Source organism: Vipera ursinii, assembly GCF_947247035.1.
Source record: "Vipera ursinii genome assembly, chromosome: 3".
Taxonomy (NCBI): domain Eukaryota; kingdom Metazoa; phylum Chordata; class Lepidosauria; order Squamata; family Viperidae; genus Vipera; species Vipera ursinii.
This window is the reverse complement of record NC_139516.1, coordinates 69170245-69185109: the sequence shown is the minus strand read 5'-3', so window position 1 is coordinate 69185109 and position 14865 is coordinate 69170245. Positions and strand designations below refer to the sequence as shown.

General features: G+C 35.0%; 1 protein-coding gene across 1 annotated transcript in view; it reads right to left on the bottom strand.

The window, feature by feature from the left end:
* Positions 1 to 2524: 2524 nt before the first annotated feature.
* Positions 2525 to 14865, bottom strand: part of LEPR (leptin receptor) — a gene marked incomplete at its 3' end in the record, with an annotated part of 44335 nt that continues 31994 nt past the window's right edge. The window contains exons 16-18 of the mRNA XM_083360235.1: positions 11288 to 11390; positions 10768 to 10843; positions 2525 to 3346 (exon numbers count right to left, since the gene is read on the bottom strand). Of these exons, the coding sequence (XP_083216361.1) occupies positions 2525 to 3346; positions 10768 to 10843; positions 11288 to 11390 (1001 nt within the window). The remainder of the gene's footprint in view (positions 3347 to 10767; positions 10844 to 11287; positions 11391 to 14865) is intronic.

Sequence of the window (14865 nt, the reverse complement as noted above, 5' to 3'; positions counted from 1 at the left end):
AAAGTTCGTGGCAATGCTATCGCCTGTGCGATACTAGCGGTGCTGCTGCCCATGCAGCATTCACAGCAACAGTGGCACAAGGGAGGGCGAGCACATGCACACATGCACTGCACAGCTATTTACGCGGCGCAGTGGCCAAGAGGCCACGGCCCTGTACTGCGCTGCAGCCCATAGGTTGGGGACCTCTGATCTAAAGGATATCAAATTATACAAATCCCTCTATCCTATCCTTTGGATCAAGTGTACTGTCCTTGGGATCAATTCACACTCCTAGCAAAATTTATTTAAATAAAAATTGCCTGCCATTTTCACATAATCAGTATTTATTCAGTTGCTAGTGCACCTATGACAGTGTAGCTTGCTATACCGTATTGCATATTTCTGATAAACAGACTCCTTGCAAAACTACTGTAAACTTATCTAAATACTTTAAGAATATTTCAGAAACACATTGAAGGAGAACATACTCAGATGAATAGGTTATATAATTTGAATGAATACTTTACACATCTTAAAGAAATAGTGTTGTGGTTTATCATAGCATAAAAAGTTATAGAATAAATTTCATGTTATGTATACTGTATAGTTCAGTAATTGGTGCCTTTATTATTGTAAGCTAGATTTCAAAATACTACAATGAAGTTGGCAAACAAACACATAATAAGGCACAGTGTTAAGAATTCAGAGACAACAGCCGTGAGAACATTTAAGGTGCTACTAGCAAATAGTACAGTTACAATCAAAAGACTCACTCCAAAATAATTGCTGTGACATAATACATAACATATAGCTAAATTTATCCAAATTACATAATCAAAAACATATTTATACATTCAAATACATGACACTGGCTATTGATACGTAGCTTTTCCAGAATGGATAATACGTATTTATCATAGATAATAGCAGTCTCTGTTCAGCCTTTGTAAAGGCAAATTTGCACTGGATGTTGATGGTTAAAACTAAGGTGATAAAGGAAATGAGATAATTCTCCGGCAGTTTGCATAACATTAGGAAATATATCTGAGTATTATTTCCTTCCTTCCTTCCTTCCTTCCTTCCTTCCTTCTTTCCTTCCTCCTCCTCCTCCTCCTCCTCCTAGTTTACATTAAACAATTCAAAGTTGTTCTTTAATTTCGAATGTTCATTTTGTATGTGATTACATCCTTTTAAGCTGATTCTAATTATTATTATAGAACAGAAAACTTTAAAATGTGTTTGAATTTGGATTTCCCAAGCTGTAAAACCTAAAACAGAAGTGAACAAAAAATATTTTTCTCTACTAAATGTTTTTTTTATATATTTTCTTTCTGCCAGGCATGGGGAAAACCAAAAGTAAAAATTAAAGGATTTATATGCATTATGTATAAACAGAATCTGTTAAGTAAGATATATTGCAGAACGGATATATACTGCTTCATCTTAGTTTGACCACATTCTGTTTTTCCTATCATACTTTTTAAAGCAGTGATTCAAGCACATTTTTAACCCTTTAAATACAGTTGATTTGTTTCAAATATTTTTCAGCAGTATTAATTTATAAAAGGAATACAAACCACAAATGTGCAATTTAATTCATTCAAGATTAGAACTCTTCTATATTAGCTCCTTTGTCCATCATCTAATACCCAGAACTCTGCTATCATTGTTTACTTACCAAAATTTAATTGGGATAATTAATTTCTAATCAGAAACTTTTCTAATAAAATTTATGATGGAAAAATTACCTAGGAAATGTCGAGATGTTGTCACAAAACCATATATGAGCAAATACTGTTCATTTTTGTATGCAAATCATGAATAAAAGCATGCCAACTTTCTAAATTTGGTTCTGAAGATAATACTGCTCATTATCTTGCCAATACAAAGTCTTTGAGATACAACACTGTGTGAAAGGATGAACATGTGCAGTTTCATTAATAAAGAACACATTCAAGGGCTGTATAAATATATTATCTGTGTCAGTATTCATTTATTGCACAAGGTTTCCCTCTATGCAGTATGATAATTGTAGCCATGCCAATTGATTTTATGGTCCCTGTGTCAATAGAGAATGATATACTGATATTAAACTTGCAAGATTAGAGACTTAAGACATGCTGGCATAAGTTTAGTTATTTCAAGCTTTCCTTGAAGCCTCAATCAGAAAATAATGCAGACATCATCCTGAGAATATCACTGAAGCTCGATTATCACTCAGTTAGTTGCAGAAATTTGACAATACAACAGCAGTTTATTCAAAAGTGCAAGTTAACTATGGAAAAAAGAACCTTCTTATCTGGAAAGATAGAATTTACTTTGTCTTTTCAGATAATCAAGCATATTGCCAAACTGTCCGGTTGTTCTCCTTCAGGAAAACACAATATTGCGCTACTTTGCAATTAAATAATATGGATTGTTAATAAAAACTTGGAACATCTACCTATTCACTTGCAAAATACAGAATTTGCCAAAATGCTCTGCATGAAGGAAATGTGTTGGATATACAACACTATAATCAAAATAAATTAGAAGTATGGATAAATTAAGCTTTGCTATTAGCTGTCTCGTGTATTTTAACTGTCAGGGTTTGAAACTGTGGCATATATGGTATGAAGGTCTGAAGGGGTCTTTTGCAGTCACAGATAAAAGCATTTAAATCAGGTGTTACATTTTGAGAAATCCTCATGCTCCTAATGAGAGTGTTGGTATGAAAGTTACATGGTGCCACATTTGAATTTTCTGTTAAAAATATACCATTTTCGTTATTTCTGAGCGGGCCCATGCCTAAGTAGAACAAACCTCTCTCTGGGCTGTCACCTTCACTGAAAGTTTGATCCTGTTCTGAAGATTCTGAGAAACCTTCAGTGGAAACAACAGACAGAGAGACAGTTTTTCTAGGAGGGTCTTGAAAATATTCAGGTAATATAAAAAAGGCTTGATTTCCTACCGCCCAAGAAATGCTAGAGAAAGAAGCTGGACCTGAAGACTTAAGGCTCACAAAACCTCTGTCAAAAGGGCTACTTAAATCCTTTGGAGGCCCATAAAGCCCACTTGACATGGAGGCGCTTATAATAGTTGCGTATTTCACATTACATTGTTCTGACTTGCCTCCTTTATTTTCACCATCGTGGACATTCTCAGAGAAACTGTCACTCTTGAAATGACCACTAGAGCAAGTTGAGTCATGCTCAAAATCTTGAATGGTTGCAAACAGAGAGTCAACTGCTAGTAACTCTTGTTTATCTTCATGTTTCATTGCTTTATCAATACTGACATCTTCCAATACTATTTCTGATTCCAGAAGTAGCGGACCAAATGACATTGCTTCGGGATGCTTGAGAAAGAGATGCTCAAAGCTTTCAGGCTAAAAAAACAAGACACATTGTAAAGCTCATTGATCAGTTAATTGTTCATACTGAAAAGAATACAAGAATAGGAAAAATTAAGCAAATGAATATTTTATTATATTTGAATCTGGTTCTTTATTTTCAAAGCCAGATCAATTACATGTTTGAAATAATCTCTTTTTTTGGGGGGGGGGAATCCAAATATGGTATTGAATCCAGATGTCATCACTTATATAGTTCAGTTTAAATGAAGTGCACTAACATAAAGCAGACATGTTAAAGTAAACAAAGATACATTTAAATCTACAAGTTACGATAGCATTTTTAGATATTTAATTTTTATATGCTTTAATGCAAGCTTTAGAGCAAGGGTGACAAACTGCCGGACCGAAGGCCAGATGCGTCATGCTGAAATCCACCCCAGCTCTGGAAATGGGGGAAAAGTCGCGATACGTCGCAACACATCACATGACGTGGCGAGTTTGACACCCCTGCTTTAGAGGCTTCTGTTTTCTATCTTTTCAATTAGAATTATGGATATAGTACATTTTTCTTTCAATAAAGAGGAAATTAACAATACAATGACTAAAAATAACTAATAAATAAAATGAGTCATAATCAAAATAACTGGGAAAACAAACCTGCAATTCTATGCACACTTACCTGTCGGTAAAACTAACTGAAAATATTTTACTCTGGCCAAAGTTTATATTCTATGGTACAGCTGTATCTCCAGAAATCATCACTCATTGATATACACCACAAGTGTTTATCCAACATCCAGAATGATGCTAAGTGTATTTCTTATGTAGACTACATCAACAATAGGGTGATATTCCCTAAGTTCAAAGATAGTCTTTATTGTCAGGGTAAACTCCTATTCTCATCAACTACTGACAAAATTTTCTGCCTTTCTTTGTAAGTGGTTAAGGAGATCTCCAAAACTGTGGGAGAAGTTTTGCATCTCAGCAATATTGCTTTTGTCGCCATTCCCTAGAAAACATTTTTCTGAGCAATTCCTTAGCTTAGCTTTATTGAACTTTATTGTAAACATATTATGCAGCTGACCTTCCATATTGTTTTTTTTGCTGGAAAGTTAGGGCACAGTGGCTTAATCCAAATCAGGATTAACATGTATTAAGATGGAGAAGGCCTATGAGGATTTGTTGCAGTTTCTGTAGTGGCAATGCATATCTTTGTTTCCAAGTTACATTAGTGTCATTGGGTAATCAAGAGACTCATTGCAATTTAAATTGAGGTACCTTTAATTTAAATTGCAATTTAAATTGAGGTACCTAGAATGCTTGGAGGTACCTTTCCCATTCATAAGAATTTCTATCAATGCTTCATTTCAGGTTCCTTGTCCCCTTCTCCCCATTTACAATGTCTCTAAAGCAACATAGTACTCTTGTATTGGGTTCTGGGGCTCTTGCAACAATACCTACTATCTTCTTTTCTTTGCCACAAACCTGGGTGAGGAAACTAATGTGGGGAAATGGTTTGCAGGCTGGACACTGATTTCTATGTACTTTTACTGGCCAACTAGAAAGAGTCCAGCCTAATTGTAAAGATTTTGGCAAAAGCTTCAATGGATACTCATGAATCTTTGAAAAAATGGTGTTGAGCTAACAGCAGGGAATTTGTACACTTTCCACAAGAAGTGCCATTAATATTCTGTTTGTCACAGTCCTGCATAGCTATGCTGCTAAAATATGCAGTGAGAGAAAGAGAAGGAGAGGATTAACAAAGTTTTGATAACGGCTGAAATGGGTGAAAAGGGCTCTGAAGTTTTTTTGAAGGTGGTCAACAGCTAATGTGGCTAAGTTATAGCATACAGTATTCTGTTACAACATTATAATGGAGACGGATGTTTTCCTAACTGTAAACTACTTTTACAAATCAATTTTGGCATATTTAAGGCCTGTTCTGTCTGTTTTCAGTTATCCTACTGACAGAAGGATAGTCAAACACAACACTGGCCTCCTTTGCAGAATCTGATCCCAATATTTTGTTGGACTGGAGATAATGAATTAATGAAAACCTAATGTGTTAGAGAAATTATTAGCTGATAAAATATAATACTTTTATGACAAATTTAAATTCACCTGCTATTGATAATTGATTGTGGCAACTGAAACATATTTGCAAGGGGCAGCCAAAAGAATCTGTAACATTCTGTTTATATGTCTGAAATACACATACACATGAACTGCAGCATGTGTGTGTGTGTGTGTGTGTGTGTGTGTGTGTGGCACATGCAAACATACACAGGGCAAATAAATGCTAAGAAAATGGATAAACTCTTTTTATTCCTTACATAAAAGAGGTTCAGAACTTTGTATCTGTCAACAAGATAATTCTCTGTAAATGGAATAGAACCATGGTGGCAAATCTATGGCACGCGTTCCACTGGTGGCACGCAGAGCCCTCTCTGTGGGCACGTGCACCATTGCCCCAGTCCTAGGCCTTCAGCTGGGTTTTATAAAACCTTTTCGCTTTAGGCCTCTGCCGCCGTGTGCAAAAAAAATGGGTTCAATCAATCAATTTCGACTTCTCGCAGGAAAAAAAATATTTTGCAAAGTTGGAATTGATTGAGTGAACTTTTTAGTCCCACCCAGTCTGCCTTTACCACCGCAGCCACGCCCAGCCAATGGGCCACACCCACCCAATGCACCACGCCCACCCAGCACACGACAATACATAAGTGGATTTTGGGTTGCACTTTGGGCACTCGGTCTCTAAAAGTTTTGCCATCAATGGAATAGAATGAGACCAAATCTGCAGCAGGAGGAAATTAGCCAAATACAGGATGAGATGGAAGATTGGTTGTGGAGACAAGGATTCCAGAAAAAATTCCAATGAGTCCCACTTTGAAAGGCAGTTGGACAGGAGGTCAGAATATTGGCCAGTCCTTCACCCTAAGGTCTGCCTTTTGGTCATACGATGCATAAGAGAGTGTGTATGTGGCCTGCCCCTTTCTTCCCACTGCATACATATTCACATATAGAGAGATGCCCTATACCGTGTCATGATCTGGGCTCCACAGTTCAGGGAGGGCAGTGACAAATTAAATTCACAGGAAGGCTAACAAGATAGTGAGGGATGTAGAAATCAAGCTTTATGGGGAAATGCTAGATATGTTTGACCTGTACAGCTGATGCGTGGAAATTAAAGCAGACTGAAATATCTGAAAAGTTCTCACACAGGAAGGAATAGACTTATTCTCTATTGCTCCAGGGTGAGAACCAATGGATTAAAATGCAAGGAAGACATTAGGAGGAACTTCCTAATTTTATAAACTGTCAGCCCATGAAACAGACAGCCACGTGAGGTGGCAAACTCTTTGCTATAGGGTTAAAGGGGCTCCAGGCATGAACAATCAGAGACGCTTTAATGCAGGATTTTCAAACCTTTTCACAGAACCTGAAATTTCTTTCTAAAGAAATTCCTGGAAGCTCATGATAGGAAATTCATTGTGTTTGAGTGATGTCTTTTCCTTTCTAAACTTAGTTTCTCATGGAATCCCCTTAAGGTGTTCCAGAGTTTAGGGTTCCATTGAAAACAATTTGTAAAACTTCTTCAGTCAACTCCTTGTCCCATGCAGACAACAGTGATGTGCATATATCCTGATTAGTTTCTGGGAAGAAAGTGAAAGTACACATACACAGACGCACACACACACACACAATACTTTATTACACAGAACACATACAAATGCTTATGGCCACTGCTGCTAAATGGGTTGTAGAAAAATCCAGAATATCTCCCTTATCTTATCAAATATTTATCAAGGAATAATTTCTGTCATTTCCTGTTTATGCTGCATGTTTTATAATTTGAAATTATAATATCTAGATTAGGTTTTTATGTCTTTCTAGTAGAAGGAAAGCACTTGTCTATAAAGTCAACAAGGGTTGAACACGACTAACTGGTTAAAGAAACAAGCAGAAGGGCACCAGCAGATAGCAGAGATCTATTCATTTTTCTCCTAAAAATAGGGATGGATTTCCTACTCCCTGTGATTCACTGGTGGTCTGCCTGCTTGTGTTTGTCAAATTTATCAAAAATTGAGAGTGGACAAAAGACTGTATTGAGTTTCTATCATTCGTCTGATATAAAATATGGTGTCCAAATTAGGAAGAATACTTGTCTTTTGATAAATAGTTTATTAATTTTTCGTTCATAGCTTTAGGAAGTTACTTCAAAATATACAGCTCTTTTCCAAGTGCCCTGAACAAATCAGGACAAGGAAAATCCTGCTCATTTATATGCCATTCTGTTAATTGTCAACACTTCCTTTTTATATGATAGCATTCTAATGAAGTAGATAAGCTAAAACAGAAGATAAAATTATCACTGGAATTAGACTAAATAAAAGATAAAATGTTCAGAAATTAATAAAGCTTTCAAAATGTTCATAATTTTCATTTCAAAAATATTGAATATGATGTATATAACAGAATGTAGAATAGTCTCAGCAAAACAACTACACAGCCCTTGAATGTATTGCGTTTAACATGAAATTGGACAGAATAAGTTTGTACCTTCTAAATAGGCTTTTAAATACTTTTGAGTTTTAAGTTTGAAAATCCATAGAATATAAAAGATGCCATTAGCATATGAAACCTGAGTCCATTTTTTATAGAATTTTATGTAGCAGTTCTATTCTATTGAATTTCCTGTTTCCCATTCTCTGACTGTAATCGCAGGGACAGTTTCTACTAACTAGAGCAGATAACTCAATATTTTGGCCTCTATACCCTTACCTAATCATTTTAGGGGTGAAAGGCCACTTTGTCATGGATGGCATAGTGTAAGTCATAACTTTTTGTGGTAGCTTTCACCAACAGTAATCTGAAATGATGCAAAGTTCATGACCTTCTGAACACACCAAATGATGTCATGTTGCATAGAGCAGAGGTCCCCCACCCTAGGTTAGCTGATCAGCACCAGACCACAGCAGGTTCGGAACCAGGCCGTGGAAGTGGTGTGCAAGTGCATGCCACTCCATTTGTGAAAGTGGTGTGCACACATGAAACCATCCCCTCTTCCCCCCCACCCTACTGCTGTAGCCTCTACCATCTCTGCTGGTCCACCAAGATGGTAAGGTTGGAGACCGCTGGCATAGAGCCACTGACTTTATTATAGAATTTCTCTTTTATTGTGAAATCTGATGAAATGATTCTCCCGCTGATCACAAATATAGGAGGAATTTCAGAAGGCCATTTACACACACTTTAAAATAAATGAAATAGGGTGATTTTTCCTGATAATAATTTTCATTGTCTCTTCTGTCTAAAACATTTACTCTATTCTTCCCTGTTTCTTGGCACAATTCAACTAAAGGCACATCAAAATCATCACTGTTCTCACTTCCCAAGCCCCCTGAAGCAATTTGCAGGCATAACTGTCTTCCCTTCTGCTAATATGAAGCACAAGTGCTGCCCCAGCCAATCTGCTGCAGTCCTCCAGTGCTTTGCAGGCATTTTCCATCTGGGCTAGAGAGGAAATCTGATTAATCCCTTGTCAATGTCATCTTTGTTTATTTGATGCAAAATCATCAAGCCAGCATTCCCTTGGTAGCTAATTTCTGTCAGGAATCAGAAGGAGGTATGAGGTAAGGGTTTCCTCTCACAAGAAAATAGTAAGCTAAATTGACACAGTGAGAATATGGAGATCCAGAGCAGCTTTCAAACGTGAAATTGAGAAACTAATTGACAAGGAGTCCTCGACCTACAACCACACTGAGCCCAGAATTTATGTTGCTAAGTGAGAAATTTGTTTTGCCCCATTTTATAACTTTTCTAGCCATATGAATCACTCAATTGTTAAACTGGTAACATGGTTGTTAAGTGAATCTGGCTTTCCCATTTTACTTTGCTTTTTAAAAGGTTGCAAAAGATGGTCACATGACCCTGGAACACTGCAACTGTCATAAATATGAGTCAGTTGCCAAGCATCCGAAGGTAAATCACGTGACCATGGGGATGCTGCAACAGTCATAAGTGAAAAATGATCACAGGTCACTTTTTTCAGTGCCGTTATAACTTCGAATGGTCACTAAATGAACTGTTGTAAGTTGAGGACTACCTAAAATCAGGAAAAGCACCTACACTGAGTGTGTCCTAGGTACATATATGTGGCTGTTCGGAACTGATTGCTTATAAAGATTCAGCATATGATGCTCCAAGTAAGAAACATGCTCCATAATAAGCACCTGCTTATTTAGAAAACAAAATAGTTTTAAGAAAATGTGTAGAATTAAAGACTCCTTGATATTGCTGGATTTAAGGACATGATGCTTTATATCTATATCTGTCATTCTAAATTAGGTGCTGGGAACACTCCCCAGGTACCACATAGCCCCAGCTTTATTCATTCAACCCAGTCATAAAGATAGTTGTTTGCCCAGACTATTCTTTGAGCTTAGGTTACTTAATCTGAGTTTTCTAGGGAACTTAATGTATTAAGGAATATAACATAGTACCCAATGTCCTTGAATCCTCAAGTGTTCCTCTTACACAACAAAACCTGTCCTTGCTATGATATACCATTAGTATAACCTTTGTACAAAATTATTTCCAACACTATTATGTACGAACAAAGTCAGCAGACAATGAAATGATAGTAAGTAATTCTGTCTTCTGAATTCAAATAGATAATTCTTCTAAAAACTTGTAAAGGAAGTCTGGGAGCTGGCAGAATGGTTCAGCGGGCAGTGACCAAGATTAGACTTCAAAGAATGTCCATTCTCTGTTTAAATGAAATGAAATAAAATTAACAATAAAGATGAGAAACTAAAGTTTTAATGGAAATGAAAACTGAAAATAATGTATTTTTTTTTAAAAAAAAAATCATTTCCCCAAATGTTTTCTACCTATTAGAACATTTAATTCAACTTTTATACAGTAGTTTCATTCATAAAGTATATAATGGTAAACTTTATAAAACTGCCATCTGTACCACCTAAAAATCAAGAAATGTACAGAAAAATGTACAGAGAGGGATGAAATGGGGATAAGTGGATTAGATACATGCATAATGCTTTGTAGGTGTTATGACCTGCTCTGTCAGAATGACCAATTTTTTAAAACGATGTCCTAATGATTGAAGATCCATGGTTCCAATAGAAATGTTGAATGCTTGTGGCATATTGTCCAAACAAAATATGGAATCTCTATATAGCATATATTTTATTTTGAGCACTGGAGCTTGAATAATAGTAATAATAATAGTATTCTATAATAGGGATAATAATAAAAAACTGGAAGGATTTTTTTAGAATGTACATGTATAGTTATGTAGGAAGGGATACTTACTTAGGTGGATTTATTTTTGTCAGTGAACCTGAAAACCCATTAGTAATTTAATGATAATAATCGGCCTCAGTTTCCAAGTAACATATAATAATGAAATGCATTAAAACAGAATTCCATACCTTTTGGAAATTAACTCCTTGTGCCCAGGAACAATTCTTTGGGTTTGGGACATCAACCCATAATAATTTCTTAATTCTGAAAAATGCAGATAAATGAATTGATTTGGTTCAAAGGATAAGAAAAGTAAATTTGTCGTAGTGTCTAAGGCTGTGAACCAGGACTGGGAGATTCTGGTTCAAGGCTACCCTCAGCTATGAAGACATACTCTATGATTTGGGCACACTCTCTCTGCTCTTTCTTTCCTATATGAAAAATAAAAGAGGCAGTGCTATGTATACAGTCTTTAACAGAAGCTAAGATATAAATCAAACCAAATAATGATGAGTAAAAATATTACAACTTCTTGGTTGCTGCAAAGTATACTACAAAGCAAATTCTAACAATTGGAAAATATTTCCTAATTTTAATTTTTAAATTTATTCTCTTCATCCATTCAAATGGATGATCACACAGATTACTGTGTGTAATGTTCTCCTACTACGAACTGATTCAGAAAGCCATCATGAATGAAAACTTTACCTATGCTGCAAAATCAACAGTGCTCCAAGCAGCAAAAATGAGCATGAAATCATTAAGGGTAGAATCACATAGAAGTTCACATCGTGCTGCTTTTCAATCCCATCTGAAAAAATAGTAATTTATTTTTTAAAAAACCATTACTATTGCAATAAAAATACACCTGCAAGATATTACTTCAGTGACATTAAACTGAATGGGCAAGGATTGTTCTAGAGACAGTATGCCTAACATACTCCTAATATCTCCTCAGTCTCCTAAGATAAAAACTGAATATGTTTGTAGATATCTAGATTATATTTTTCAAGTCAGATCCTATGTACAGTGCAGGAAAGTCCCATGAAATTCACCAGGCCTCCAGCTTAATTAATGCAGAATAAGATTAAAAAGGCTTTAAACCTTGAGTCCTTATCTCCTCAGAGTTAAATCTTGATCAGTTTGAATTAATCAGACTTTTTAAAAACATGTTTAGGTAAGTTTCACTATATAATTAAAAAATGCATTGACTGGCTAAATTAGCCATGCATCCCAATTTCTCTGTATGAGTACTCAAAAACAAGCATCATCAAACAGCATTAACAGGCAGAAAATACTGCTAAAGAAGCATGACAATGACTGTAATTTGAAAACAAGTCTTTTTCTAAGTAATGCTTACTTAATAGGACTAAGCATTCAAAGGCGCTTCAAAAATATATTGCTAGAAATGAAGAAATGCATCCTAAACCTATATAAAAGTATTAATAATGTATATTATACAAAATGATATTATATGAACTAAAAACAAGATTTAAGGCAGATACAATCTCCTGCTTTGCTGTTGTAAGTAGCAATCACGTCCCACTATGCTTGGCGAAGTGATATGTGAAACAGAAACATTTTTTATACTTAGAATGTAAACCTTTATTACACTAGCCATTAGGAAGGTTTGCTTGAATCCAGAAAGCCTTCTCAAATGTTTTTTGTAGTGACTGAGAAATCATTTGTAATATATATAATTGAATCGCTCCCCAAAAGAAAAAGAAATTAAAATTAAGACTAAAGGCTGTATTTGATTGTAGGATTGCTTAGAACTAAAAGATAATAATAACTGGTACAAACAGACATAGCCATTACACTGCTGAGATGGGTGGCTCTATGAATCAGTCAATCAAATAATCAAGCAAATACCATTCAGCTTCAAGCTAAGCAATGTTATTCTAAGTGCAGAAAATGAATAAAAAAATAAAAAGCCAAAATGCAAGATATAAAAGAAAATTTAGTTAAACCTAGTTTCCATCAAATCAGTCACTGCATTCATTCAATTCATATATTTCCATCCTTGCAATCATTCTTGCTTCTACTGTTTCCATATATCACTTCATACATTGTCTTTTGTTCTTTCAACTTAGCACCTCTCTTATTTTGAGTATAGGTAGTCCTTGACTTACAACCATTTAGTTACTGACCATTCAAAGATACAACAGCACTGAAAAAAGTGATTTATGACCATTTTTCACACTTATGACCATTGTAGGTCATGTGATCAAAATTCAGACACTTGGCAACTGGTTCATATTTATGCACCTGTCCCTGGGTCATGTTCATGATCACCTTTGGTGACCTTCTGACAAATCAATGGGGAAGTCAGATAACGTAACAACCATGCTACTAACTTAACAGCCACAGTGATGCACTTAACAACTGTGGCAGGAAAGGATGTAAAATGGAGCAAAATTCATTTAACAACTGTCTTGCTGGGCAGTGCAAATTTCTTGGCCTTCTCTTTCTCGTCAATCTTCTTCCATATTTTTGTTCTGTAATTAAATTCTCAGTCATGTTCTTTATACCACAAACTGTCTCAATATATTTCTTTTGTAACAATCATTCCTTGCTATCTTTTTAATTTTTAATATGTTTCTTACTCTTGTATTCAACATTCAATTTCTTCTCACCTACCAAAGTCTCTCTTCCATAAATTAGAGCAAAAGTATTTTATACATCTTTTATTTTGACAAATAATCACTACTCAAAGTAGACCACACACTACGTTTGCACCAGAATTGTCACATTTTAAAATTTTCATCTGTTTTTCATCTTTAGCACAGATTCCATCAAGTATACAAATGTATCAACCTACTCTAGTTTTTTTCAATGTATGTATAACTTTCAATTATTTAATTGATTTTTCTGTTAAATACCACTGGTCTCAGATTCCTTGGATTCTGAATAAACATAAACATATCAAGCAAACATAAAAATAAATTATCTCACATTCATAAATTTTTTAAGAAGAACCAACATCTGATCTGCAGAACCTCTGGCCAGTATAAGGGTGCACTGTACTTCCCACATTTTGTTCATTGTCACACTATCACTCTTTCAATTAGAATTCAGTTAAAACATTTCCCCAGGAACATTCAACAGATTAGTACCCCAGTAGTTTTTCAATAGACTCCAGGTATCTTGTCTTTTGTATAGGAGAATCTTGCAATCAATATGCGCACATCTTAAAGTCTTCACACATATTAAATACATCACACAGCCATTTCATAAGCAAACCATAATTGTATTTTTAGTTACCTTGGTATTTTAACATTTCTGTACTTTTATCATTTATCAATATTTTCACCAAAATTTCCCTTTCATCTTTTTTTTTTGGATACTACAAGTAGTCCTCTATCTACAATTACAATTTCAATTGTAAGTTGTCGCAGTCATAAGTCAAGGAATCATGTGACCCACTTGATTTTATGACCATTTTACCACCAAACATTTTGATTTGCAATGTTTTTTGCTGGAAAATGGCAAAAAAATAACCACTGCAAATCATAATAACGTGACCATGGGATACTGCAACCAATTATAAATGTGAGCTGGTTGCCAAGGGCCTAAAATTTGATCACATGACCATGAGGGAGAAGGTGCAGCAGTCATTTTGGGAACAATTCAAAAATAGCTTTTTTTGAAGTTCATCATAACCAAGCAGTCATAAGTCAAGGACTATCTTTACATTTTTATAGCATTTATTTTAATTTCACTTTTGATACCTACTTATTATTCCCATATAGATTTTTAGAATACTTCTAGCATTCCCTCACTTTATTTTCATCCCAAAACACTTAATCATTTTTAATTCCATTTACTCTGCTGAAGACTCTTAACAATTTTCAATTCCAAGATAGTTTTTAAATTGCCACCAATTTAAAATATATTGTTTTTCTACGTACCTTTTAATCTTAACCATTATTTGCTCTCATTGGCTATATTTTCACCACTCTTTTTCTCTATATTATTTCTATCATTTTCAAAAAAAATTGTCATTCTCTTATATAAACTTTTTGTCATCCAGCCTCACTTTATTATGTCACTAAGCATGCTTTTTTACAGTCCCTATAAACATTGTATAACTGATGGAGAACAAACATCCTTTCAATTATTTTCTTTGTGATCACATTAACATGAAATATCCACATTACCAAAGAAATTCAGTGCAAAGAACTTGGTTGTGATACTGAAATATTAGGATAATAAATGGAAAAAGGAATAAAACTTGAGTTATTTTGAAAACCTACTACGAATGACTCAATAATATTAATCATAAG